General features: G+C 33.9%; 5 protein-coding genes across 8 annotated transcripts; all 5 read left to right on the forward strand.

Moving 5' to 3' along the window:
* The first annotated feature begins 2,051 nt into the window (after positions 1-2,051).
* LOC125842626 (scopoletin glucosyltransferase-like) lies at positions 2,052-3,720 on the forward strand. The gene has a single exon (XM_049521950.1). It carries the CDS (start codon positions 2,159-2,161, stop codon positions 3,611-3,613), a length of 1,455 nt encoding a protein of 484 aa, XP_049377907.1. The 5' UTR covers positions 2,052-2,158; the 3' UTR covers positions 3,614-3,720.
* A 1,034-nt stretch (positions 3,721-4,754) lies between these two features.
* On the forward strand, positions 4,755-7,241 carry LOC125853392 (cysteine proteinase RD21A-like). Its single transcript, XM_049533072.1, has 5 exons — positions 4,755-5,305; positions 5,520-5,755; positions 5,854-5,994; positions 6,166-6,618; positions 6,921-7,241. The coding sequence occupies exons 1-5, from the start codon at positions 4,828-4,830 to the stop codon at positions 7,023-7,025; spliced, it is 1,413 nt and encodes a 470-aa protein (XP_049389029.1). The 5' UTR covers positions 4,755-4,827; the 3' UTR covers positions 7,026-7,241.
* An 887-nt stretch (positions 7,242-8,128) lies between these two features.
* Positions 8,129-17,062, forward strand: LOC125865599 (phosphatidylinositol 3,4,5-trisphosphate 3-phosphatase and protein-tyrosine-phosphatase PTEN2A). 4 transcript variants are annotated; one of them, XM_049545817.1, is made up of 13 exons: positions 8,129-8,521; positions 10,061-10,508; positions 12,155-12,256; positions 12,349-12,405; positions 12,531-12,596; positions 13,728-13,904; positions 14,009-14,095; positions 14,175-14,239; positions 14,363-14,439; positions 14,790-14,836; positions 15,165-15,295; positions 16,089-16,158; positions 16,328-17,062. In XM_049545817.1, exons 2-13 carry the CDS (start codon positions 10,083-10,085, stop codon positions 16,874-16,876), a joined length of 1,854 nt encoding a protein of 617 aa, XP_049401774.1. In that variant the 5' UTR covers positions 8,129-8,521; positions 10,061-10,082; the 3' UTR covers positions 16,877-17,062. The 4 variants fall into 4 exon arrangements, with proteins under 4 accessions (XP_049401774.1, XP_049401782.1, XP_049401768.1 ...); XM_049545825.1 differs by having other exon boundaries at positions 8,202-8,506; XM_049545811.1 differs by having other exon boundaries at positions 8,268-8,506; positions 9,992-10,508.
* A 1,153-nt stretch (positions 17,063-18,215) lies between these two features.
* Positions 18,216-21,079, forward strand: LOC125853737 (extensin). Its single transcript, XM_049533473.1, has 7 exons — positions 18,216-18,330; positions 18,410-18,514; positions 18,617-18,743; positions 18,822-18,893; positions 20,184-20,229; positions 20,340-20,625; positions 20,713-21,079. Exons 1-7 carry the CDS (start codon positions 18,285-18,287, stop codon positions 20,736-20,738), a joined length of 708 nt encoding a protein of 235 aa, XP_049389430.1. The 5' UTR covers positions 18,216-18,284; the 3' UTR covers positions 20,739-21,079.
* A 4,461-nt stretch (positions 21,080-25,540) lies between these two features.
* Positions 25,541-27,451, forward strand: LOC125853395 (cyclin-D3-1). Its single transcript, XM_049533077.1, has 4 exons — positions 25,541-26,278; positions 26,359-26,560; positions 26,710-26,840; positions 26,920-27,451. The coding sequence occupies exons 1-4, from the start codon at positions 25,772-25,774 to the stop codon at positions 27,163-27,165; spliced, it is 1,086 nt and encodes a 361-aa protein (XP_049389034.1). The 5' UTR covers positions 25,541-25,771; the 3' UTR covers positions 27,166-27,451.
* The last annotated feature ends 364 nt before the right edge of the window (positions 27,452-27,815 follow it).

Below are 27,815 nucleotides of genomic sequence, written 5' to 3' on the forward strand. Positions count from 1 at the left end.
CTCCCACTCTTTGCCCCTCTCTCGCTCGCCTCTCTCCTCTCTCTCCCAGTCTCACTAGCCTCTCTTCTCCCTATAACATGTAGCTACAAATTGTAATTATCAAACTATAGCTATGAAGAGTAATTAGGCTATTTTTTAGTGGCTATATGTGAAAGTTTCTCTTTTTAAATCATAATGGAAAAATTGTATGAAATAACAAACTATTAATTCAAATTAAATGTTATAACCATAGTTTATTTTATTTATAATTCGCAGCAAACATCCCATTTTTTTGCCATCTGGTTCGGTATACAATTATCCATTCAATATACAAATGTATAAAATGTGTTTGTACTTGTATAAAGCGAGAGAAAAGTGCATATACAAATACAGATCTTATTATACAAATTACAATGTATAAATGAATTTATACAAAACTGAATAATTTGTAAAAAATTGAATGTATCTAGCGAATTATACAAATCAAAAGTTCCATAGTAAACATAAATTTTGTTATGGAGCGCAATTATGCAAACCATAGTTATAACATACAATTATACAAATATGATTTTTATGTTTGCTATATGTGAAAATTGTTCAAATCATAATAGGAGGGAAAAGGGCCAACGACTTCTCATAAGGATTTGGTACCTGAGCTCGCAGAAGAATGGCTGGTTCGGTGTGCATCTTGGCCCAACTTAAGCGAAGAAATTCTACACCAATGTTGGGTAGATTGCAGATTAGGCCCAATGGAACTATGGGCCAAGTTCTGGATCTCTAGCTTAGCCACGCATCCAAGTGAATGTGGGCTATTGGGCCATGGCACATGTCAAACACAAAGATCTCCTGTCCATTTACAAATAAATATAAGAAAATAACTTTTTTTAGATTTTATATGTAAAAATAAATTTTTTTCTTGTAAAAAAACATAATAAAACTAGAAAAATAAATATTATAAATGAACTACGAAACCAATTCTCCTGTCCAAAACCGTCATCTTCAAAAGTCTTACCCAGTGAGACTACAATAAACTTCTTGTTTGCTAGTCTTGATGAGTGGTTAAAAAATTTTTGAGCCTTCATATAAAACTGACACTTACTTATACTTAAATGATATATATATATATATATATATATATAATTATTATTATTTTTCATTTTACTTAATGATAAATTAAAACAGTTTGGTGCATGGAGCGAGTTTTTTTTTGACCCAGTATCTAGAGCATGCATTGAAGTCCGTCTAAATCTGGATTACGCACTACAAAATTTATTTGGTAGTGATGCTCCCATTAAGATTTTGTCCATGGAGTGAGTCAGTGTACTGGTGTGTTTGGTAAAATTATTTTACAGTGTCTAATTTGTTCCAATCAAGTCTGTGCAACAAGTCAACTATACATCTGTCCAAGTTTTAATAAACAATGCAAACCCATCACTCTCTAAAACCTCAATCAGACAGAAAGAAGAAAAATAAGCCAAAGATCAATCCCATCTAGACATAAAAAATCATATAAACTACAGAATTTTTACTTTTCTTGCACATCACTCATATTTTATTGTAGGAAACAGTCAGCAATGACAACTTATAATTACATACTTTTTGACAAGTAATACAGCATGAAACATTAGCTAAAACTAGAAATCAACATTTTTAAATATTGGTTTGACTATAAAAACAGGATGAGCAAAGGCAAGAAATACAACTACTCCTAATACACCATTCTTTTTACATACTTATCTTAGCAAAACTATGAATAAAGAAGCTGATTGGAATTTGTTTAAATGTATTGTTACATAATTTATGTGTCAAGACAATTTGGACTTTCTTTGCTATATAATATATAGTTTGATTTCCTTGAGAGTTTAGAAGTTTGTATTATTTTTTTTGACGAAAACATAGAGAGACAAATCCTAGACATAAAAATATGATAACAAACTTGTCTTGAACGCAAATTAGAATTTTCAAAGTACAAAAAGTCAGCAATGGCACCTTATATACCATAGAAAAGTAATGCTCCCATGAAGTCATTAGCAAAATCAGAAGTTTCAAAATCCTTGTTTATCTATAAAACCATGACGAGCAAATTAGACGAATAGATATACAACACCTTCTACTTTCTTTTATCTCCTGTTCTTTTTTAGTTCAACAGCTGTTTTTTCTTATCTATTCCCTGGCTACCATGGATAAAAGAAGCGATCAACTTCACATATACTTTCTGCCTATGATGGCTCCTGGCCACATGATACCACTAGTAGACATAGCCAGGCAATTTGCTAGACATGGAGTGAAGGCAACCATTATCACCACTCCTCTCAACGCGTCTAAATTCTCCAAAACAATCCAAAGAGACAGAGAGATGGGCAGTGATATTAGCATCCGTACAGTCAAGTTTCCTTGCAAAGAAGCTGGATTGCCGGAGGGTTGTGAAAACATAGCTTCTACTACTAGTACACTGATGTATCTGAATTTCATCAAGGGCCTATCGCTGTTTCAAAACCCAATTGAACAGTTCCTTGAGGAAGACCATCCAGATTGTCTAATAGCAGCCCCTCAATTTTCATGGGCTGTTGATGTTGCAGCCAAGCTGGGAATTCCAACACTAGCTTTTAATGGCTCTGGTTTTTTCCCTCTTTGTGCTTTACATAGTTTGATGGAACACAAACCTCATTTGAAAGTTGAATCCGAGACGGAAGAGTTTGTCATCCCTGGCCTTCCTGATACAATAAAGATGTCAAGACAAAAGCTTTCAGAACACTTGATGGATGAAAAAGATACCCCAGTGACTGCAATAGTTAAAGATATTATGCGAGCAGAAACGACTAGTTATGGAGCTATTGTAAACAGCTTTTATGAGATGGAACCAAATTATGTAAAACACTCCAGGGAAGTAGTAGGGAGAAAAGTATGGCACGTTGGTCCTATTTCGCTCTGCAATAAAGATAAATCACAAAGAGGGGAAGACAGTTCCTTTTGTGAGCAGAAGTGTTTGGATTGGCTCGATACTAAGGAACCAAAATCAGTCATTTACATATGTTTCGGCAGTATGGCAGTCTTTTCATCAGCTCAGTTGCTTGAGATAGCAATAGCTCTCGAAGCATCAAACCAGCAGTTTATCTGGGCGGTGACGCAGACTACAATCAAAGAAGAGCAGAATGAGTGGATACCAGAAGGATTTGAGGAAAAGCTGAACGTGAACGGACGAGGTTTGATAATAAAAGGATGGGCACCTCAGGTGCTAATCCTTGATCATGAAGCTATTGGAGGTTTTGTGACTCACTGTGGATGGAACTCATTGCTCGAAGGAGTAAGTGCCGGAGTGCCAATGGTCACATGGCCGCTATCAGCTGAGCAATTTTTTAATGATAAGCTACTAGTAGAGATATTAAAGATTGGAGTTCCAGTAGGTTCTGAAGCTTGGTCTAATAGAACAGATAGCACAGTTCCAATAAACAGGAAAGACATAGAAAGAGCAGTGACCAAAGTGATGGTTGGTCAGGATGCTGAGGAGATGCGAGGCCGTGCAGCTGCCTTAGGAAAATTGGCTAAAAGGGCTGTGGAGAAAGGTGGATCATCTCACAACAGTTTGATTTCCTTACTAGAACAATTGAGGAACGCGAAAATCACCTCTAATTGATGGGAATTTCTTCATATGTTGCTGAAACTAAACCACTATAGAAATATTGTATCTTCGCGTTTACATCAATTCCAAATTATGTATACCAAATTACACTTTTATTAGTATGCAGGAGTTCTTATGCATAGTCCATAGACCAGCTCTATGATTGTTGCAAAAATATCATAGCAAATGCTTATTGGTGGCGTCAAATTATATCATTAATGTTATAATCGTTAAATAAACCTTAAAAGATTGTGTAGAATATTATATATTATTCCATTAAGTTGTGTACAACAGGACAATTCGATAAAAAAAGAGATGTTAAGTAATTGAATGTTTGGTAAATACCTATTGGCACCTTGTGTTTTACACAAATCATACATATGTTTTACTACTAACTTGAATGGAAGGTAAATGCTTTTCTGGGAACTCTTGAATAAAAAGGATCATAACATACTAAAAATGCATATGAACTTAAAAAATAAGTATACAAAAAGGAAAAAGAGTGAGTCGAGACAGTTCAACTATGAAAGGAATACGTGCACTAGAAGAAAAGGGAACAACGGTAAAGTCTTTACACCCTCAATATTCTTTTTTTAAAAAAAACTAAAATTACAATGAGTATATTATTATTATTTTTATTTCTATTAGATCATATACCTATAATTCATTAAATTTAAATCCTCGATAGTAGGTTGGACGTGTAAAATCATTAATTAACCAAAGAAATTGGAAACAGGGAAAGATAATCGTATAAGCTACTCGAAAACCGTGCAAAACTGATTTGAATTTGAAAGCAAAACAAGTACTTACTAATAAAATGAATAATTAACTTTTGGATAGTTACAAATTACAATTCAACAACAATAAGAATGATCAAGATTTTCATAATTTAAAAGGTTCACACAATTCACGAAACTTGTATTTTCCCTATTTCAACGGAGATGGATTCTATGTATTTAGACACACACCCCAAATATCCTCAAATTCATATATTTTCTCTTTACCATTCCACCATTAATCACAATATTAAAAATTATTTTTACGCATTAATCACAATAATTAAAATCATTTTTACCCATTAATCACAATATTCTTATTTGAGTTGTTCTCTACCTCTCTTCCCCCCTCCAATATAAACTCTGTTTCTATCTATAGACTTCTCACCATTCTCTCCAATAACCCAAACAACAAACAAGAAAGAAGATTAAAACAAAGAAAAGAGAAAAAATATGACTTTTTTCAGGCCTTTGTTCTTCTTTCTTCTTACATTTTTTGTCCTTTCATCTGCTCTTGACATGTCCATCATCAGTTATGATGAAAAGCATGCAGATTTAGGGGTAACTAGTCATCGTACAGACGATGAAGTTAAGGGATTGTATGAATCTTGGATTGTTAAGCATGGAAAGAATTACAATGCCATTGGAGAAAAGGAAAAAAGATTTGAAATTTTTAAGGATAATTTAAGATTCATCGACGAGCAAAATGCTGAAACCAGACCGTATAAACTTGGGTTGAATCGATTTTCTGATCTTACCAACGATGAGTACCGTGCCGTGTTCGTGGGTGGACGGTTCGATAAAAAGACGAGGCTGTTGAAGAACCCTAAAAGCGAACGTTACGCTTTTAAGGCCGGCGAAGAGCTGCCGGAATCCGTTGATTGGAGACAGAAAGGTGCTGTTGCCCCTGTTAAAGACCAAGGCCAATGCGGTGAGTTTTTTTGTATTTTTACTTTCAATGGAGTGTTGACAAGAGTCAAAAGTTTTGATTTTTATGTTGTGTTTGACCTATTTTGTCAAATCTTCAAGTTGATTGCTGTTTAATCTTTCTTTGATTATGATGAAACTCATATATATATATATATATTGATTGAGCATGTGAGATATCTGTGTTATGACTGAAGTTGTATATTTTTCTTATGAAGGGAGTTGCTGGGCATTCTCGACGGTTGGTGCTGTTGAAGGAATAAATCAAATTGTAACCGGTGAATTAATTTCCCTCTCTGAACAAGAGCTTGTTGATTGTGACAAGAGCTATAACCAGGGTTGTAATGGCGGTCTCATGGACTATGCCTTTGAATTCATTAAAAACAACGGTGGCATTGACACTGAGGCTGACTATCCTTACCGTGCCAAAGATGGTACTTGTGATTCAAACAGGGTATGTTAGACCATACTTTCTAGAAAACATCCAAAATTCTTTTACAATATAAGTTTTCTTATACTATGGTCTGCTAACAAATTATTTTGGTCTTTCAGAAAAATGCCCGGGTTGTCTCCATTGATGGATATGAAGATGTTCCCATAAATGATGAGAAGTCATTGATGAAGGCATTGTCAAATCAACCAGTTAGTGTTGCTATTGAAGCTGGTGGCAGAACTTTCCAGCACTACTCTTCGGTATGAGAATAATTCTCTTAATGTACCCTTTTAGTATGTGGTCGGATGTCTAATTCTGAAAATATATATTGTCTGTGCCTAAACCCATTGGCTATAATCTGCAATCACGGCTTCTACTTAATAAAACTAACATAAGCATTTACACTTTTTTTTCCTTCTCAAATCATGAAGGGCGTTTTCACTGGATACTGTGGAACACAATTAGACCATGGTGTAGTTGCAGTTGGCTACGGAACAGATAATGGTTCAGATTACTGGATTGTGAGGAATTCATGGGGTCCTAACTGGGGAGAAAGTGGATACATTAGGCTCGAGCGTAATTTAGCTAATAGCACTAGTGGAAAGTGTGGAATTGCAATGGAGCCCTCTTACCCTCTTAAGAATGGCGCAAATCCTCCAAATCCCGGTCCATCTCCTCCTAGTCCTGTAGCACCATCAACCGTTTGTGATGAGTACTATAGCTGCACCGAGGGCACTACTTGCTGCTGCATTTATAAGTATGGCGACTACTGTTTTGGCTGGGGATGTTGTCCTTATGAGTCTGCTACCTGCTGTGATGACAACAACAGCTGCTGTCCACATGATTATCCTGTCTGTGATGTTAATGTAGGCACTTGTCAAATGGTAAGATTTTACTCCCTCCTTCCCAAAATAAGCGTTTTTTTTTTCCTTTCAAAAGTCAAGTATGCTGAAAACATATAATAGTTGAAGTTTACATAGTTTGAAACTCGAGAAGAAAAAAACTACAAATAAGATGAAACAGAAAGAGTAAACTTTTAATAACAGTACTGTTCAGGTTAGCTTGCGCTTACCTAGACAATTTCATTGAGTAGTTGACAAGAAATTATGCAACATTTTGTTATTTAATTTCTGCGATAACTCGAACCCTCATCTCATGATTTTCATCAAATTTATTTGTTTGACAGAGCAAGGATAGTCCATTGAATGTAAAAGCATTGAAGAGAAGTCCTGCTACTGCTAGAGTAAACTGGTCAGGGATGAAATCTAACAGGAAAGTGAGTTATGATTGAGTAATTTAGCAACTGCAGGTGAAAAGGGCAAAAGGCTCATCATGTTTAGAAGAGCTGTTCAATGTGTGGCCTTTGGGGCAGATGAGCTGTTTCTGTCATATGTTGATTGGTTTAGTTAGTAATGTTCCTTTTTTTATTATTATTATTTGGACTACTTTTACCAATGTGTAAATATTCATCTTTAAATTTCTGAATGAAAATTCTAAGTACTGATGTTCTATTGCATATTACATCTTCAATTAGTCTAAATTTATTCCGATTTTGAACATCATGTTATTTGGTTATGTACGTTAAATCTTCAATTGACCTAAGTGTGTGATATTGTTCTTTTAAAATAATACTTAGTTGTTAAATAGTTAATAGAATCCGTGCTTTTGGAACGGGATGGGGTTGGCTAATGAATTTGTTCTCCCAACTTTATTTTCTTTAACTTATAAAAACATTTACTAGGTTCAACATTAACAATGTTAACCTAATTAATCAATCTTTCTGTTTGTTTATTCATCTTTTTCACTTTTCTTTTACTTCTAAAGTAGTACTAGATTTTCTAATTATGTAGCTACTGCGCTTAAAGGAAAAAAAACACATTTAGATTGATTATGTGCTTAACCAAACAATTTAAAGATCAAAGTTGGAATAAAACAATAACTCAAGGACAAAAGAAGCTATTTGTCCTTGTTTGTTAAGAATGTTAATTTATCTTTCATTACTTTTAAAGTTAAGTACTTGTTATAAAGAAACTATATTATTAATTTAATTTAATCAAGTTTTTATCCTATTAAGTAAGCTTTATAATAATAACTGCAATTAGTAGCACGTATAACTACATATTTATAATCTTTGTTTTTACTAAAATCTTTTCTCCACCCACCTTCGAGAAATATCAATAATGTTTTCACGATAATTATTTCAAAAATAAGTTATTTTTATTCTTCTATGATAATTCTTTTATAAATATCCCTTCTTTTTTTTTTAGAGAAATGGATATAAATAGTCTTTTGTAACTTTATTTTTTTAAAAAAATCTCGATATAGTAGTATTTCAGATATCTCAAAAGTTTTTTTTTTTTTTTTTTTACTACTATAATAAATAAGGATAATATTATCCGTAGTGAAGTGAAGAATAAGATTTGGGAAAAAAGTGCCAAATTTCGGATGTTTAGATACGTAACGACGTAATGACGGAGAAAGAAAATAACTGAAAGTATAAGGATCTCTGGATAAATATTGCAAAGTTCATTGGATTTGTTTCGATCTGTCAAAGAGTTTGATAGAGACGAGACTGAGACGAATAAGCATACAAGTCGGAAACACAATACGCCGCCGTTGCCTCCGATTCCTAGTTATTCCATTTCTCTTCGCTGTCAGATAAGTAGGTGATAAAAATACGACGCCGTCGAAAACCTTCTCCAGTCACCCACCGCCGTCGCTGTTGGCCTGATTTCAAGCTGTTCCACTTCTCCTTGCCGCCGTCTGTTTTGAGTTAAGCATATACATGTGCGTTATTGAATGTTTAATTTGTTACTCAGCACTTTTCAATTCGTTGAATATTGCGGATCGGTGAATTAGTTTGTTCAAATTGGTGGATGAAAGTTAATTTTGGAATTTTTGCTAGTTGACTTAATAGTAGTTTCCAGATCACTGTTTGTTTCCCTCTATGGCAATGAAGTAGTTCTGGTATTAATTGTATAGATAATTCTCATTTACGTCAATGAAATGGTTGAGAGCATGAGGTCTTAGGTTCAAGTCAAAAACACTAGATGATTCTTCCTATCTATCCTAGTCTCTGTGGACAGAGTTACGTGTTTGCCGGTGGGAGGAAGGTGGCAGGTATCCCGTAGAATTAGTCGAGGTATGTGAAAGCTGGTCCAGACACCACGGTCATCCAAAAGAAATTTTGTATTTACACTATATAATACCTATAAGATAAAAGGATTTTTTTGTATTTTTGTTCTTATTTATATGCCTTGGAACTTAGAAAAAGGTCTTCTTGAATGGCCCATTATTGGACAATCACGCTGTCAACGATCACTGACCTAAACACTTGTATAATTGCACAGCAAGGGGTTTGTTGAACAATGCGTGTTCATTCATGTGTGATTGGGGAACTCTGTGTTTAACATGAAGTTGAGGTATATGATGGAAGGGGAATGGATTTTTGGGCCTGGAACTTGAGTGGTGATTTGTGGAAAGAGTGCCCACAAGAGAAGATTTTATTTGCTTGACAAAGATATTAAGTTTATAAGATGTAAATAAATCAGGGTTTCATGGAATTATCCAAATTTTGAGAATGCTGGGATAAAGGAATAGTTTGGCCTTCAGGGAATTCTCTGTTAACAAAAAAAAAGAAAGGAAGAAAAGGAATAGAGTAAAAGTAGTAATGAGGGTCTATCAAGAAATATGCATGCAAAGTAAACTTCTGTGAAGATAGAGTCATTTCAGAATTTTTTATTTTCCTTGGAACAGTTGAGTATTACAATCTTATTACTGAACATAAAAAATAATGTAAGTTCTTGCAAAGTACAAAGTTTTTCTTTCAATGAAGAGGATAAATGGAGTGAAATTTTGAGTTATCATCTAAGGTGACTTATTACTGTGTTAAGTGAATTACTAGATTGCTGATGAGATCAACTCAATTTCCAACTTTAATCTTTATCATTGTAGATTTCCACCATGCTTGTGTATGCAGGGGTCCATACCACCAACCACACACTAGATATGCAGATAGGCATGAGCACAGATATATGTTCCTGATGCGCATAGATGTATTGGTGTAGGAAAGAATGCAGTGTGTTGTGATAGCTGGCAGCTTGATTTTTTGAAATGTTTAATGTAATATATATTCTTATGAAAATGTGAGGCCTCAATGGTGTTTGATAAATGTATATTGATTTACTGAAAAATGTGCACATGCATAAATGTTTGTATCATGTAATGTGTATCAACGTGGGATTTTTTTCTATGCAGCTTCTTGATGAACCCTGCTTAAGCTGTGAGGTATTCCAGTCCATGTTTGCTGATATTCCGTCATTGCAGTGAAGAAATTTGGCCCGGTGTAATGGATTCTGGATCTGCTGATGTATCAAATTCACAACCTGTTACAACATCAAGTGTAGCAAGGTCTACTGCAGTGGAGTCTGCACCAGTTCAGTCAACAGAAGAGGCGCCTTCAAAGATCTCTACTTCAGGCATCTCGTCATGGGCCAAAAATTTAAAAATTCCACAACCGTTCACTGGGTCCCAAGATGAACAATCATCTGGAAATGTTCCCAAATCAACCTTTGCTCGTTTAACTGGTGGGCTTGGAATGCGTCTGTCCCCTAAATCTCCTACATCTCCTACAGATGAACATCTTGATGGAACATCACCAACCAGTTTATTTGGAACATTCACCAAAGGATTGGTTGACTCTTCAAAGAATGCAGTGAAGGCTGTGCAGGTTAAAGCGCGACATGTTGTATCCCAGAATAAGAGAAGATATCAGGTAAAAAAAAAATTCTGTTGATGGCTCAAGTATTCTCTACTCATTCTTATATTTTTTCCATATGAGGAGATCATTGACTACTTAAACACTTTAATGTTGTTGTTTGCCTCTCTTCCTACTATGAAGAACCATTGTGGTTTGTATTATTAATAAGTTGATTGGTTCAATTCTACCACATTGGTTTAAATGTTTCAGTTTCTTGTATTTTCATCCTCTATCTTTATCAACTTGCATCTGTATTACGGTGTTCGAACAAAATGTTTTAAATACTTATTTCATACCTCACTATGTGAGAGTTGATACACTGCTCTTTGGGTTGTTGGAAGTTCGATGCAGCCTGCATTGACATGGGCATGAGTTGCTTCTTAAAGAAAGTGTAATGCCATTGTAGACGATTTTCAACTTTGTTGTACTTGGAAGGAATCATGTTGAGCTTCCCTTTATTAGCAAGGCATCTGTATGTAGCCTGTAGTTAAAAGTTAAAACACTGCCAACACTGTAATTGGATAATGCATGTCTATGCAAGACTCAATAAGTAGGATCCACTAACTCTATTCTTTTATGACTCCGTGATGCATCACATCTTTCTTGGTCTCCAATTGTAGGGATCATCAATGTTGTTATATGCCTTTGTGTGAACTATTGACAGTGTGATGTCGTCCTCGAGGTGGATGATAGATAGTGAGAAGGATTGTTACAATAAATTCAAATGGTCTGTACTATTAAAAATATAACAATATTCTAGTGCCAACACAATGGGTTACCTGGAATACGGTGATCGCTTCCATTAAAGCAGCAAGACAATAAGATATGTTCATTGAAATTAAAAGGACTTGCTTACCTCCCATGTTCGTGGTACCATTGAATCCTCTAGGGATAGAACTTTGTCGGTGGGAGCTGTTATGCATCTTGATCTGTGCTATAAATATTAGCTTTCTTTATCATTTTGATTCTTACGATAATTTTTCTTGTGCACCTTAAAGCATCTTGCATTTACTTTAGATACTTCATTTTCATATTGTTGCGTACTGCTGACCTAAAATAAATAAATAAATAATCCTCTCCAATGGGTTACCTGGAATACGGTAGTCACCTCTATTGAAGCTGAAAGACAATAAGATATGTTCTTTGAAATTAAAAGGACTTGATATCTGCCATGTTCACGGTAAGATTGAATCCTCTAGGTATAGAACTTTTCGGTGTGAGCAGGAGTGCTTACTGGTCTTTTCTATAAATATTAGCTTTCTTGATCATTTTGATCTTCACAAGAATTCTTCTTGTGCACCTTAAAGCATCTTGCATTTACCTATTTAGGTATTTCGTGTTTATATTGTTGCAGACCTAAAATAAATAAAATGATCCCCTCTTTAATAGCCTAAGCATTTCAGTTGAGATGGTCATATTATTCAATGTGGTATTAGAGTAGGCAAAAAACTTAGATGTGAGTCTCTGCGCCACCTATGACCACTTGCTTGGCCTATGTCAGACTCGCACATGAGGAGACAGGGTGAAGAGCTATTTAACTAAATAAATAGAAGTTGTCCTTTCTCTACGCGTTAAGCTTTTAATTGAGGTAGTAGTCACACATTTTTTTATGAAAAACATTTCTATCTTCATTTATTAACGTGGCAGTATCCTTTTACTAGGAAGGAGGATTTGATTTAGACTTGACCTACATAACAGAGAATATAATTGCCATGGGATTCCCTGCTGGTGACATGAGCTCTGGCCTTTTTGGCTATGTTGAGGTCAGGAAACCATATTCTTCATTGCTTGAAGTCAAATAATTATCATGGTATGTGGTTATTCCTAGTTTGATTACATGAAATTTGATATTCAGGGGTTCTACAGAAACCACATGGAAGAAGTAATTAAATTCTTTGAAACTCATCATAAGGTAATAACTTCGAGATATCGTGTAAAGTCTATTTCAATTTCATTTGGGCCAGTCACTGGAAATCCACTTCATCCTTCTATTTTATTGCTATATTTACTCTGTATTCACTCACTTTGATCTTGCAGGATAAATACAAAGTATACAATCTTTGTGCTGAAAGATTGTATGATGCTTCTCTATTTGAGGGGAAGGTGTGTTTCCATTCTTTTATTTTTTCCTGTTCACTTTCCTTACTTTCATTTCTATGTTGTAACCTAATTTGGTAAACATATACCCTACCTTTGTTCTCCTTGAATGCTATAGTGAAGATTAGAATTATAACTTTTTTGAGGAAGATGAGAATTATATTTTTTTGAGGAAGATGAAAATTATATTATTTTTTTTGAGGAAGATGAGAATTATAAATTACTTCACTCCAGTTGCATAAGCAACCACTCTAAATAACATATTTTCTGTGTTTCAAGGAGTTCCAAAATGATTCACACTCTGTGCGCAAAATGATATGAACAACTCAAATTCTGCTTAAAACATTACACCCTATTAGATAAATGATACACCTATTTTTTTTGTCTCGGTTGGGATTTGAACCTAAGAATACCCACTTTATTAACCACTAGGTGATTTCTTCCAATGTGTCCTAGGCTTGGTGGATAGAGTTGCGTGGTGCAGTTGCCGGTGGAAAGTGGCATGTATCCCATGGAATTAGTTGAGGTGCACACGAAAGCTACCCCAGACACCACGGTTATCAAACTAAAAAAGAAGTACATGATTTTTTATAACTAGAATAGCAACAAAGCCAACATAAACACAGTGGAATGTTAGGGAGGTTGCTATGCTAGTAGATAGTTCAATTGTTTACAATGTCTACTAAAATCTTTCCGTTGACAGACTTCTATTGTTTAATGTTCAAACTTCTGAAAGACCAAAACTCTTTCCAAGTCCTCTTGATTTTAGGTAATTCCTGAAATTTATCTACAGATAGATGAAGACTTGAGCCCCTAATTGTTAGTCTGAATTTGATGCAAGTTGGTAAACATATCTTTGTCATTTTTTTTAAATGAGGTATAATGTATAGCATCTGGGAAGGTGCTTTGTATTGTTTACGAAAACCGGGTAAATGGTCAAAGTAGGCCCACCAAACTATGCCAGACTGAAACACTCAGTGTGGTTTCCAGTTTTTGTCTTTTCAAGACTTAGAAATCGGTGACCCATTTGAGCAAACCACAACTGATTAAACCAACAAAAATCTCACTCCCATAACTGTGTAATGCTGACTCTGAAGTTTGTTGATTCATTTTTCTTTTCATAACTGTGTGATACAGGTTGCTAGTTTCCCATTTGATGATCACAACTGCCCTCCTATTCAACTCATTATATCGTTTTGTCAAAGTGCATACTCATGGTTGAAGGAGGATATCGAAAATGTTGTGGTTGTGCATTGTAAGGCGGGAATGGCAAGAACTGGTTTGATGATCTCTAGTCTTCTTCTATACTTGAAGGTAGGGCTTCTTCTTTTTTTCGGGTCATTTGCTTCCTAAGTTATCAGATGTTATGGAGTCTTACTATTCAGTTTTAAGACAGTGAAGTCATGGTCTTCCTGCAGTTCTTTCCTACAGCAGAGGAGTCTATGGATTACTACAATCAAAAGAGATGTGTAGACGGAAAAGGACTAGTGCTGCCGAGCCAGATTGTATGTTAAAATATTACTCTCTTTAAATCTCCACTCCTCCAATAGTGTACTGACAAGTGTAGTGCCTTTTTGCTGCTAGAGATATGTCAAGTATTTTGAACGCATCTTAATGTACTTTAATGGAGAAAACCAGCCTGGACGCAGGTACATCCCTTGATCCTTCTTGCTTCAAATGCACCTTCAGATTTTCACTATGTTATAATTGCAAGAGGAGAGAAGTTACGAGAAAAGATCTAAGTTTAGTCCTTGTCAACGGCATTCTTACAGGTGCATGCTCAGAGGATTTCGCCTGCATAGGTGCCCTTATTGGATAAGACCTTCTATCACCGTATCTGATCATAATGGTAACTTGCATCCTTTTTCTAGATTATTATATTAAAATTATACTCCTAGTCCTAGAAAAAGACAGTCATGCCCAATGTCAATTCAGTAAATGATCTATCTGCTGTTGTTAACTTGACATAATTTTAACAAGTTAATTTGGCATGGCATTGAATAACCGATATCCTAATTGGAGTCTGAAAAGGCTGGTTGAACAAGTTGTGAGATTGCCTACGTGTTACAAAGATGTGCCATGCAGAATTTTCCTATATTGTGCTAATAGTTGTGGAGTTTTAATTGCAATCCCTTCTTACATTATAATCTCTTCTGTGTGTTTCCTTCATGATGGTTTCTCATTGGTGGATATCTGCAGGTGTGCTCTTTTCATCCAAAAAACATCCAAGAACCAAGGATCTATCGGTAGGTTTAATTAATGTGTAATATCATGCTGTGACACATTCATAAACTACTAGAGAATTGATGTCCATCCTAGTATTGGATTCTTAACAAGGAGTTGAACCTGCAGTATTAAGTTCTGATCTCCAGGGGGTAGTAGTGTAGCTTGTTTCTCTTTTTCATGTACATCTGTATACTTAAGGAGGTTAAAAAGTAAGCCTTATACTTTATACCACTTTATTTGTTGTGCTCAAAAGTTCGTCCTAACAAAGGTATCACATATATTTATAATTGTTCAAGCTCATACACTTTGTTTCTCTCATTATTGTTGTTATTATGTTTTTCTCTGCAGCCTGAGGATTTTTGGTTCAATGCACCAAAGAAAGGGGTAGTGGTTTTTGCTCTTCCAGGCGAGCCTGGCCTTGCAGAATTAGCTGGGGATTTCAAAATTCATTTTCATGACCGTCAAGGAGACTTTTACTGGTAAATTTACTAATATGAAGAGTTTGAAGGAAAATTGTTTACTTTTGTGTTTCATGGACCACTAAGTTGTACACAAATTCCTTTGACCCTTAAATGTCCATTGTATCCCCTGGCGACTCTTGATACTTGTAAAAGGATATGCTGTTACCAGATTTCCCTTTCTTGTCCAATGTATAATGCACTATAGATTACTGAAATACATCCTTTATGCCTCTTGGAGATACTATGAATGAAATCATTCTGTACAAATTTTACTGTGTGTTATCCTTTTCCTATCAGTCCAACTCGTTAACTATGGTTTCATTAATTTTCTTCTACTAGTACTCCGATAATGGAAGAAAGTACTTATCTGTCAAAAGATAATACTATTTACATATAGATGGATGAATCAAGTGTGTGTTATTTATGTTAATGAATTAGGGCTGTGGAATTAAATTTAAAGTTTCCCAAGTCCTATATTTGTGACCCTGACAGTCCATATAGTCGGAATCCCAAATTGTCTAGCTTAGATATATTGGTGCTTTTATGCACCTTTAAGCAGTAAAATTAACTTGTAATTTTAAGTGGAAAAAAATAATCTGAAATAAGGTTTAGGGGAAAACTACGACATCACTCATCAACAGAAGCTTATTGTACTTTCACAGTAGGAGAAAAGGAAGAACTGAGATTTGTCGGTACATTTATGTGAAACCTCTCTGTTTGATTTACTAGATTGGTTCCCCACTGCTAGGAAGACACAGGAGGAAGCAAAGGCTCCTATTTTGAAACTCATATCTGTCTTTTGATCTTTCAGTTGGTTGAATACAACAATGATAGAGAACAGGAAAGTCCTGATGATAAGTGATCTTGATGGTTTTGACAAGGTAATTTCTTATTGATTGAGTGGATTTTTCAAAAATTAATGGTTGCTGTAGGGGCCATTGGCGTGTGTACTGTCAGAGAACTTTTTACACAATTTAGAGCACTCCTTTCATCTCTCTAATATATGCTGTCTTCATTTCGTGACTGTTATATGATGGCCTTATTGTGCAGAGAAAGTTACCATCACCTGGTTTCCAAGTGGAAGTCGTCCTTGCGGACTATGATGCTGCCCTTCCTGCTCTTCCCCAATCAGAAACTGCCACCAAAGAATCAGCTGACAGTTCAAGTGCTAATACTGCCCCTGTGTCTAATCCTACCTCAGGCAGTGAGCCTGCTGATGGAAGTAACATGAACCAACAACCTGGGAACAATAACAAGGACGATGTGTTCTCAGACAATGAATCTGAGGAACCTGGAATGTCAAAAGCTAGACAAACTAAAGCTGCTTCTGAAGTTAATGCTCCTGCAGATGCAAAAACCCCTGGATCAAAGAACAAGAACGATTCAGATAAAATATCAAGCTTGACACATAAGACAGAACAAGTCTCATTGGGAGACACAAGCTCTGTACACAGCGAGCCCAAAAAAGATGCCTCAGTCGGAGCTACGTCTAGTGTTGATGTGTCCAATCCGGTTGGAGGAGTGAGTGATTTCAAGGTCATGGCAGCTGATGCATCTGTTTTCTCATTTGGTGATGAAGAAGATTATGAAAGTGACTAAAGAGGTCTGATGTGCAAATTCATGAAGATGTACATAATAGCTTGCGGGTGCTAGGGTCTAGCTTGTTGGATTCTGTTCATTTTATTATGTTGTCATTTTACTTGTTCAGGGCTTGCCATTAGATTATCAGTTTCGTAAAGCTATGCCGTAGATTACCTTGGGTTGAAATTGTGCTAAATTTACATTTACTGTTCTGAAAGTTTCTATAGAACATATGGAATGTACTTTACACTGCTTTTCATGACTCAAAAAATCTGGCTTCCTTTACTGCAAGGCAGTGGAGGTATTTGGAGTGTTATCAAAAGACACTTGATTTGAAGTGCCAAAAATAATGTTGGCTGAACTGGCAAAGCTGGTGCTTTAATTGGTATATTCTCACAGCAAAGAAAAAAGTGAGCCCAAATAAGCACATGATATACAGCTCAGAAATGTGATCTTGATGTATTTGCCAATAATTCATTATCAATGACTTCCTCCAACTCTGCTAACCTGGACTTGTGTTGGCCTTTCCCTACCATGACCAAACAGCAAGTATCTAGTTTAGCCCTAATTTTTTACCCGAACAAACAGGTCCTCAGAAAAATAAAAACATTTTGTTCAAGAAGAAGATCGCTACTCCGTTAGATAAATTGAAAATTATAAATATTGGACAGAGAGATGATGAAATGGTCTAATTGATTTTTAAAAAGGGAAACACAAAACTAGTACTTTTACCTTTTCTTTTATTCTATTTGTTTTTTTTTATTGTTACATCATACAATCGAATGCTTGAGGAGTAAGGCATGAGTACTCTTTCTATTTTAAAATAAAATTATTTTTTTATTTTTGTAAACGGTTTTTGGGGTAGAAAATTACAAGACTGAGTTTACCAAATACTAATAGTTTTTTAAAAAGTTGAACTATATATTTGTCTTTAATTACTTGTCTATTTTTATATCGACACACCTCTTAAGAACACAAATTAATTATGAAGTAGATAAATTAAACATTTAAGATTTTCAAGAAGTTCTTCTTTATTTTCAAAGTAATTAATTGAGGATATAATAGATAAAAAAGAACTTTGTCTTTTCTTAATTTATCAAAACGAATAAGTAATTAGGGATTAATTTTAATTTTAGTTATACAAAATTTAGAGGAATTTGCTTGTTAATTAAGTGGCGTGTCTCAAATTGAGTCACGCCACGCGGCTAGACAAAAAGACTCGTTTTTTCTGTTTCGTTGTCCGTGTTTTTGTCAGCTCCGCCGCCTTAAAACAAATTCTATATAAGCCCCTCGAGGGTTAAACTTACATTGTAATGTTCTGTCAAAATCAGTTGAAAAAAAAAAAGGTGAGTCGAACACATTTTCCTTCTAACCTAGTCTTATTGATTTCTTGCTGATTGGAAAATTTAAAAGAAGTGCTACTTCCATGTCACTGATATCTGGCATCCAAGGCCAACTTCTTGAAGTCACAGGTATTTCAGAGACTTTCTTGAATTTCCCTTTATATAGAATTCTTTATTGATTTGGTATTCAAAAAAAATAATCTTGCAGTGGTTTGTTGCAATAAATTAAAGGATACTGAATGGATTTCAAGACAAGATCCCTATGTTTGTCTTGAATATGGTAGCACCAAGTTCCGTACTCGTACCTGTACAGGTGATTTTTATTTTTATTTATCTCATCTAGTGTAGTGATTGTTTGTTCTTTTCTACTTATTATTATTATTGATTTGTTGTGGAATAATTATTGTATATGTAGATGGTGGCAAAAATCCCACATTTCAAGAGAAATTCGTGTTTACCCTTATTGAAGGATTGCGAGAGATTAATGTTGTCGTCTGGAATAGCAATACCCTTACTTATGATGATTTTATCGGAAGCGGAAAGTAATTTTCTTTCTCTTCATGTTTTGTTCATTATATTGTGTTTTGTGTACTTATCTTTGATCGATTTTCTAATTCCAGGATTCAACTACAGAAAGTTCTATCAATGGGATATGATGATACTGCTTGGCCAATCCAGACCAAGACTGGCAGGTAAATTTATAAGATTTTTAATGTAATGAGTAAGAGGAATACATAGTCATAGTCATGTATAACAATGAAAACTCTATTGTTAACAAAACGTATTATCCCGAAGGAGATGCATAACTTAAAACAGAGAAGAGAAAACCCCAGAACACCTACATTCTTAGTTATGGGTAAACAGATGAGATTTAATCAAACAATGGAAGATTGTACAAGTGCCTACATTACAGTGATCGGGATAAGTATTCTCAAGTCATTGAGAAATTTGAAGGATATAGGACCACTAATGTAATTGCATTTAAACAAATATGAGAATCATTTGTTGGTACTACACCAAGGAAATATTAATTTAATTTAAGACTTACAGAAAATAATTTCATCAGTCTTGCTGTTTGCCTGTCTCAGATGATTAACTTACTGTTAGTATTAAGCTTTTTCAAGGCCTGCAAGATTGGAGTGGGTTAAGTTAGTTGGTTGCAATCTTTGATAATTGTAATCCTTCTCGATTTTCTTTTATATCTAGTTCTGAAGCCGACTTTATTGGTTGGTAAGGATTAAGGAAGATGTAATCGGATATAAGAGGTTGACTGTTCTATCTTAATTTTAGTTATCCTCTGATCACGCGAAGTATTTGACTCAATGGCAGACATGATAGTTTATCTTAAGCTTGGGGCAAGGAGTTACTTCAAGTCAGGTGCAGAGTTGTAGCATATAGTTGAGGTTTGATAATTTTAGATTGTTGGAAAGAAATCTTAGTTGTTTGTTAGGCCTTCTAGCATTTGAGCTGAAGTCAACCCGAGGGATAAACTTTTTCGGTGATCCATGGGACAATGGTGTAGGAGTGTGTGGAGGTGTGTTGGTTTACTGTATCTTTGATGGATTCATGGAAATGAAAATCTACTTTTCCATTTTATGGACTATCTATTTCGGTATAATTGACAGAAGAGAGTTGTTACTCAGTATAATTAACAGAGACATGTTCTTTTTGGGAGTTACTCAGATTTTGGACACTTATTTAGCTATCGAGGTACATGAAATTATGCCTGAAATTTCGTTCATGACAACGAACCTTGTGATTAACAGAAACCTTCATGTCGGTGTTTGTAACTATCTATATAAGCAATTAATTCGAACTTTGAGATTCTCTAAATCTATTTGACGAAATTGTGTTCTATTTGCGGATGTTCTTTTGGTCATTTTGGTTTGGCTATCGGAGTTGTAATTAATTTAAGTCTCATCACTTATACTGGAAAAATATAAAAGGATTTGACAGATAGGAACTTATTCCTTCTTTTACAGGCATGCGGGAGAAGTTCGGCTCATAATGTTCTATGCTAATGCCAATGTAAGTAGTACTGTGATCTATAGCACCCCCCACCCCTTCTCGTTCTGATCCTGAGAGGAGATCATGTCTCTCTAATATATCCTTGACATGTTTTCTCTTTAAATTTCCAGAAGCCGGCAACAAGTTATGCTCCATCATACACAGCACCACAGCCGCATACACCTATGTACTCTGCTCCATCATACGCAGCAGCTTATCAAACACCTTCTCCATATCCCGAATACCCGCCTCATTCAGCAGCATATCCACCAACACCTTATCCTCCTCCTCAAACAACGGCTTACCCTCCAGTTTATCCACCGCCTTCAGCATATCCTCCCATGTCTTATCCACCACATTCAGCGTATCCTCACGCGTCTTATCCACCCCCAACACAGGACTACTCTTATCCTCCAGGTGACTATGCTTGTAATATGTAGTATTTTCTTCTTTCCTAACTTCTCTATAAGGGCTGACTCTTCAATCTTCACAACTTTTCATCAGGTCCATATCCTCCACGACCTTACTGAGGCCACCTTCCTACATGCTTGGGTTAAGAATGTGCATATAAGTTTATGGTAAAAGAGACTAAGAATTGTGCATACAGATTTTCACTGAACAGTTATGCTTAGGCAATTTCTATGTTTGTAAATCATACAAGGCTTGGATGACTTGTTTGTGCTAAACTGTTCCATACAATCTCAAAAAAGAAAGGAGACTAGCTTATTAGTTTTGTTGCCTGTCCGTGGGATATAAGGAAATTCTAACCGCGTTTGATAGTCGAAAAGAGGCCTTGCAGAAGAGTTATTGTCATTTCAAGACATAATTAAATTGAATGAAGAAGCACATCTATACTATATTTGGACACAAATTGATCTTGTAGTTTACTGGTTTCAGATATGAAATTATGAATGATGAAGTATTCAACATCTCTGTTTCTGTTTGTCTTAAACCAGCATTCTATATGCGTTTGAATCAACAAGTTGAGAACGACGGTATGAATCCAAGTCTATATGAATACACTTATATCTTCATTTCTGTGAACAAAGGGTGCATAGTCGTGTCACATTTTAATGAATAGACATATGAACTAGAAAAACTCAATTAGTCGTTTTGACCATGTGGTTAAGCCACTAAATCTTACTTAAAAAGTCTTTCTACTCATATATACAGATTCAACATTTCACTGTGTAAAGTTTATGAGGTGACTTTCGGTGTTCCACTATTACTGATTGCCCTTTCAAGCTGTGTCCCATTACATTATGTTTAACATTCAAAAGTCCTTGAGTAGTCAACCTCAGGATGGTGGTTACTAGTTAGAAAAAAGCACATCCCCCTTCTGACTTTTTCTCAAATTCTCATGTGAGCCCTATTATTTTTAACTCAATCACGTATCTTTTGGTTGGCTTTGCGTAATAACAGAGATCAAAACTAATGGTTCAACGAGATACAAGTAGAGACGGTGGAAATTGGAATAATAGCATGGGGGAATCAACTTAATATCGTCTTTGCTCATTTATAAATACATTTGCATGTAGCGTGGTCCGTGGAAATGCTTGCACAATATCACATCATATTTAAAGTATCTTTAAATTGACTTAGTGAAACATTTTACACTAGAGAAATTAGTGTTTTTTTAGTGCTAAATCAGGTTCAACATGGCACTATAGTGATTTGGTAAAGAGGAGAAATTATAGAAGAATTTGGGTGTTTTGGAGTGAAATGAACCAACAACCTACCCAATTACATGGCATGAGGAGGGGGCCTATTTTGACTTTTGAAAAATAATGATGTAGAGACATGGGCTCTTTCTTTTTTTTGTTAGGATATTAGTGATTGCCAGGCATTATTACTGTTAATCTTAAAATTAATGATGCATTATAACCTTAACTAACACTATAAAAACAGCTGTATAACTAACTCTATCTCCTCTCTCTTCTTTTACTTTCTTAGTTGGTTTAGGCTGTCCATTACCCCACTTTCTTAATTACAAATACATCAACTAATAGCCCCTCTTAATCTGTATTTTTTTTTACCATTTCTAGCATGTTTTTAGTGCAATTGTTGCATTGACAATCATATGTCAAAAAGGAAATTATTAAAATGTTAGATTGATTTGGTTAATCACGCTTCTTTTTATTACCATGACAAGAAATATAAAATGATTTATGACGATTATTAATTTTTATAGACACTTAAGTCGAATTTATTTTTATTTCCTTTTTGTTATGTGAATTTGATGTTTATAAGTTGACTTTAGTATTATCTTGAATGAATTTTTTTATTTTTCTAAAAAAAAGATTGCTAATTTGTGGCTGTTGCTTTTACCAAATTTTTACTTCCATAATTATGACTAGAGTATATTATTTACAAGTAGTATTGATTTTAATTGTTAAAAAGTTTTGGAAACCAACAAATGTTGCAGAGAGTACGTTAAAAAAGACAAAGCGTACTGACTGACAAAGACGAAATCATTTATGACTTTTGAACTAGGACGAAACCATAGCTAACACATTATTTACTTTATCTTAATTAATTCTTATTGGTACAATTACAACTTTAATTATAATTGTTACTTCCATACCACCATATTTTCCTTGGAAGATCGAACGCCATTAAAAGATCTACTCTTTCCGTCTCGTATTACTTATCCACGTTATCATAGTGTAAATAGGAGTATGTGCTTTAAATAATTTGTTCTTTTTGAAAATTTTAGTATTATAAAATTTCAATGTTAATCTTGATAGTGCTAGAACAAATACATAAATAGAGTGTATTCAAAAAAGTTAAAGGATAAATTAATTAAAATATTTTTCTTATTTATGAATTCTTAAAATGAGTGTAAAGAAGAAAATGGACAAGTAATATAGGATGAAGGAAATACTGAATTTTTATAGTTACTTATCAAACATCGTATAAGGTATATGAAACTATATTAACAACTTATTTTTCATCCTGCTACCAAACGACTCGTTTAGTACAATTTGCTTATTAACTTTGAGAGATGTAATTATTGGGGAATTCCAAGAGACCCTAATGACAACTTTGGAAGCTACTCTTTTGCCTATTTGCCTCTATTAAACTCTAAAAAGTATATAGACACTTAAAAATCAATCAAAACCCCCTCTTTAACCAGCACTATTCAGCTTCCTCTATATTAAAGTGAAATCCTCTCTATATCTACGCCTAATCCCTGTTTCATGGAGTATTTATCTACAAATAGTTCACAATAAATTTAAATTTTATACTCCCTATGTCCCTAATTACTTGTCCATTTTTGAATTGACCCACCTATTAAGAAAACACTAATTGAGATAGTGAGTTTACCATTTTACCTCTATTAATTATGAAGTGAATGAATTAAAAATTTAACATTTTCAAGAAGTTCTCCATTTTTCAATGTAATAAATTGAAGGTATAATAGAGAATTTTTTTTTTATCCTTTCTTGATTTGTCAAAATGGACAAGTAATTAAGAATAACCAAAAAAAAAAAATGGACAAGTAATTAGGGACATAGGGAGTATATCATTAATAGATAAGAATATGACACATGCTATAATAAGTAATTAAATTACTCATTGGTTTGTAGTATAGTGGTAGAACTGTCTCACCTTTAATCAAAAATTTCAAGTTTGAGCCTGCAACTATAGTACCAAGATCAAGATTTAGTCCGGACTCATTTGGAGGAGAATTAAAAAAAAGTCAATTAAAATTTATTTGCAGGATGTATATTACTACATTGTTACTCCTTATACTCGTATGGATTATACGGTTCAGAAATTAAAGCAACTGTAAAGTATTTTTCATGAGAATATAGTACTGAAGTATTTCTAATTTTGTCAAAAATTACTGTTCTCATAAAAAGGACATATTTTTACTGTTGAACGGTTCAATATGGTTAAAGAAGTAACATATACTATTTTGAACATAAAAACGGATATGTATATACATAAAAACATATTGAGCGTTATTGGCATATAACACGATTGTATAATATAATACGAGTTTGATATTTGGATGTATTTGAAGATGAGACATAGCAATAATAGTGTAATCGGATTTATTTCAGTAAAAATGATACTAGATACAACACTTGATCTTCTTATATGTGATTTAATGTATTAAAAATAAATGCATAATTTTTTAAAATTATTTATTTACAAAAATGCTCTCTATAAACTTGGATTACATTAAATATAGTATCTTTGAACTTCAAATACAAATTTATATAATTGTTATTTTGAATCACTAATTTTAAAATAAATAATGATGTACATTTTCAATGCTCTCATCAATATAAACAAGTTTTAATTTATTTTTTGTCTTCTTCAGAAGATAATTAGAGTACGTAACTAATCATAATTAAAGGTTTATTATTAACCATTGGAAAAGAAGCAATACAACTTGGAGTTTTGGACTTCTAAAAGACACAGATCTAGGAAATTAAATAGTACGGAGTAATATTAAGGATCTGTTGGATATAAAAAAAATTTAACAAATATAAAATAAAATCAAAATAGCGTTCGATTATACAATTGAACTGAATTTTTTGAAAATAAATTTAAAAATGAGCTTCAAGTTCTTTTATTAGTAAAATTTCTACTTTGTTAAGTTAAACGCATATTTATTCACAATTTTAACTTTCAAATACTCGTCTTAAACATTATTTTTTTTTAATATCATATTTTTTTACTGTCCAACACTAACTAATATATTTTTCACCTACAATAAATAAATATAATTTCGTTAAACATTATGTGAATAAGCATCAACTTCATTTTTGAGATTACATATATAGCTTTTAACGGAGAATCAGCTGTAGATAACTCATATTATCACGAATTTAAGTAATATACACTATTAAATTAATTTGACTTATTATAGCAGATAATCCGATCCATTTTCAACACTTCAAAACGATTTATATATAAATAGCTTTTTAGATAATCTGATGACAATTTTTTTTTATATACACAATTCTAGTAAATGAAACTGAAACTTAACTATCTTTTAAATGATCTAATAATATATAAGAAATTAGACTACTGACTTATATAATTTAAACTCTTCTCAAAATTTTATTGCGTAAAATTATCTTCATCTCAATTATGGATCATGAGTTCGAGCCATACACATCGGAGTGTACGTATATCCATATCCTTAAATACATACAAGTATACTCGCCGGGCCTTGTGCTATTTTTTTTTTACCATTGGAATACCAAGAAAGTGGAGAAAAGTATAAAGAAAAAACTCAAAGCCACCAAACAAAAATTATCGAAATCTTGTCTTTTACATAAATATTAGTCACTACTCATATTAAAAAAAGGACAAGCGTGACATCCACTCTGATAAACTCTCTTTCTTTTTCTTCCTACTCCTCTCCCTTTATCTTTCTGTTTTTGAGAACCGAGTCCCCTCTGTGTACTACTGGAGCTTTTTCCCTTCACACAATCAGACAAAAAAAAAGAGAGATAAGAAGAAGAAGAAAATGAAAATGCTCTGTTTTCTTCTTCTCTGTGTTGTATAATGAGTAAAAAACAGAGATTTTAGAAGAAAAAAAATGGCAATAGAGAACAATGATCAATCTTTTATTTTAGATGTTCTTTACTGTGAAGAAGAAGAAGAAAAATGGGGTGATTTGTTAGAGGATGAAGAAGGGGTTATTATTAACCCATTGTTGTTGTCTTGTGAAGGAACAGCAAAAACTAATTCTTTATTATTATTACCTCTGCTTCTGTTGGAACAAGATTTGTTTTGGGAAGATGAAGAGCTTCTTTCACTTTTCACTAAAGAAAAAGAAACCCATTGTTGTTTTGACAGTTTTGGGAGTGACCCTTTTCTCTGTTCAGCTCGTGTTGATGTTGTTGAATGGATTCTGAAAGTGAATGCTCATTATGATTTCTCTGCATTGACTGCCATTTTAGCCATTAATTACCTTGACAGGTTTCTTTCTAGCCTTCAGTTTCAGAAAGATAAGCCATGGATGACTCAACTTGCTGCTGTCACTTGTGTTTCTTTAGCTGCTAAAGTTGAAGAAACTCAAGTTCCCCTTCTTCTTGACTTCCAAGTACCAATTTTTCTCTATTGTTTCTTGATTACCCAATTTCTTGAGAGTTTTATGATTGATTATTTGATTATTTTTTTTAGGTGGAGGATGCAAAATATGTGTTTGAGGCAAAGACTATACAAAGAATGGAGCTTCTGGTGCTGTCATCACTGAAATGGAGGATGAATCCAGTGACCCCACTTTCATTTCTTGATCATATTATAAGGAGGCTTGGGCTAAAGAACAATGCTCACTGGGAATTTCTCAGAAGATGTGAAAGTCTTCTTCTATTTGTCATGACTGGTAATTATTGAGCTTTCATCAGTTTCTTTTTGTTATGGAATCTTGTTTTTTTGACTAAAGATTAGATTTTTCGATGATAACAAGAAAAAAAACAAAGTAACAGAAGAAACCCCTTTTGATTTTATTTTATTTTTGTCCTAATAATACAGATTGTAGATTCGTACGTTATATGCCTTCTGTATTGGCTACTGCAATTATGCTTCATGTTATTCATCAAGTTGAACCTTGTAATGCTGTTGACTACCAAAATCAACTTCTTGGTGTTCTCAAAATTAGCAAGGTTAGTTCAAATTAATTGTCTTTGCCGTTTCCTTCATATAAAAACAGCCATTGAATGTTTACTGTTTTTGTGTAAACAGGAGAATGTGAATAATTGCTATGAACTCATATCTGAAGTGTCATCAAAGCCAATTATATCACACAAACGCAAATATGATGAAAATCCCAGTAGCCCAAGTGGTGTAATTGATCCAATTTACACTTCAGAAAGTTCAAATGATTCATGGGAATTGGATTTGCCTTTGTTCAAGAAAAGCAAAGTTCAAGAACAGCAAATGAAAATGGCAAGTAGAGTTTTTGTGGAAGCTGTTGGTAGTCCTCATTAAAATCTCTTTATCTTCTATGGTGGGTAGTACTAAATATTTTATTCATATTCAAGAAGTATTTTCCTTTTATGTCATTTTTTTCTTCTTCAAAATTTACATGAGAAGAAATGTGTTAGCTGGTTGTTGGCAGAGAAGAGGACTGGCTTTCTTTTTTGCAGCTACTGGAAAGCCAGAGAGAGAAAAGACAGAATATGTGCACTCTTTGGTTTTCTCTCTATTTATTTCAATTTCTCTCTCAAGTCACTTTCATGCATGCATACTTTTGATGAACTACTCTATTTATATTTTGCCTTTACTACTTACTATATAAAATCATAAATTCATCAACATTTTCTTTATTTCCTCTTATCTACACCTTCCATACCCACTTTTATATGATTTAGTTTAACGATTTTAAATAAAGTATAATATATATTTGTGTCACTATAAATTATTAAACGTAAGTAAGTGTTACTTGTTGTGATTGATTAAAAAAGGAAGTGTGTCGTAGACTTAAAAAGAGGGAGTAATATATATAGTCTATAAATTATAAAATTTTTAGAATGTGGAACTAAAACTTGTAATTATTGAATTTGTCCATGTCTCTTGGAATATGTAAACTAGTCGATGTATAATCGTTAAACTCATACCAAACAAATTTGGTTATAGTA

Source organism: Solanum stenotomum, chromosome 1 (genome assembly GCF_019186545.1).
Source record: "Solanum stenotomum isolate F172 chromosome 1, ASM1918654v1, whole genome shotgun sequence".
Classification (NCBI taxonomy): domain Eukaryota; kingdom Viridiplantae; phylum Streptophyta; class Magnoliopsida; order Solanales; family Solanaceae; genus Solanum; species Solanum stenotomum.

What these genes read in the sequence shown, in the direction of transcription:
- LOC125842626 (XM_049521950.1), top strand. Translation starts at nt 2,159, where the DNA reads ATGGATAAAAGAAGCGATCAACTTCACATATACTTTCTGCCTATGATG.
- LOC125853392 (XM_049533072.1), top strand. Translation starts at nt 4,828, where the DNA reads ATGACTTTTTTCAGGCCTTTGTTCTTCTTTCTTCTTACATTTTTTGTC. An exon ending in GTACTTGTGATTCAAACAGG is followed by an intron (nt 5,756 to 5,853) that starts GTATGTTAGACC and finishes TTGGTCTTTCAG; the next exon opens with AAAAATGCCCGGGTTGTCTC. An exon ending in ATGTAGGCACTTGTCAAATG is followed by an intron (nt 6,619 to 6,920) that starts GTAAGATTTTAC and finishes TTTGTTTGACAG; the next exon opens with AGCAAGGATAGTCCATTGAA.
- LOC125853737 (XM_049533473.1), top strand. Translation starts at nt 18,285, where the DNA reads ATGTCACTGATATCTGGCATCCAAGGCCAACTTCTTGAAGTCACAG. An exon ending in GATTTTATCGGAAGCGGAAA is followed by an intron (nt 18,744 to 18,821) that starts GTAATTTTCTTT and finishes TTCTAATTCCAG; the next exon opens with GATTCAACTACAGAAAGTTC. An exon ending in TGTTCTATGCTAATGCCAAT is followed by an intron (nt 20,230 to 20,339) that starts GTAAGTAGTACT and finishes TTAAATTTCCAG; the next exon opens with AAGCCGGCAACAAGTTATGC.
- LOC125865599 (XM_049545817.1), top strand. Translation starts at nt 10,083, where the DNA reads ATGGATTCTGGATCTGCTGATGTATCAAATTCACAACCTGTTACAACA. An exon ending in GCCTTTTTGGCTATGTTGAG is followed by an intron (nt 12,257 to 12,348) that starts GTCAGGAAACCA and finishes TTTGATATTCAG; the next exon opens with GGGTTCTACAGAAACCACAT. An exon ending in CTTCTCTATTTGAGGGGAAG is followed by an intron (nt 12,597 to 13,727) that starts GTGTGTTTCCAT and finishes TGTGTGATACAG; the next exon opens with GTTGCTAGTTTCCCATTTGA.
- LOC125853395 (XM_049533077.1), top strand. Translation starts at nt 25,772, where the DNA reads ATGGCAATAGAGAACAATGATCAATCTTTTATTTTAGATGTTCTTTAC. An exon ending in CCCTTCTTCTTGACTTCCAA is followed by an intron (nt 26,279 to 26,358) that starts GTACCAATTTTT and finishes TATTTTTTTTAG; the next exon opens with GTGGAGGATGCAAAATATGT. An exon ending in TCTTCTATTTGTCATGACTG is followed by an intron (nt 26,561 to 26,709) that starts GTAATTATTGAG and finishes CTAATAATACAG; the next exon opens with ATTGTAGATTCGTACGTTAT.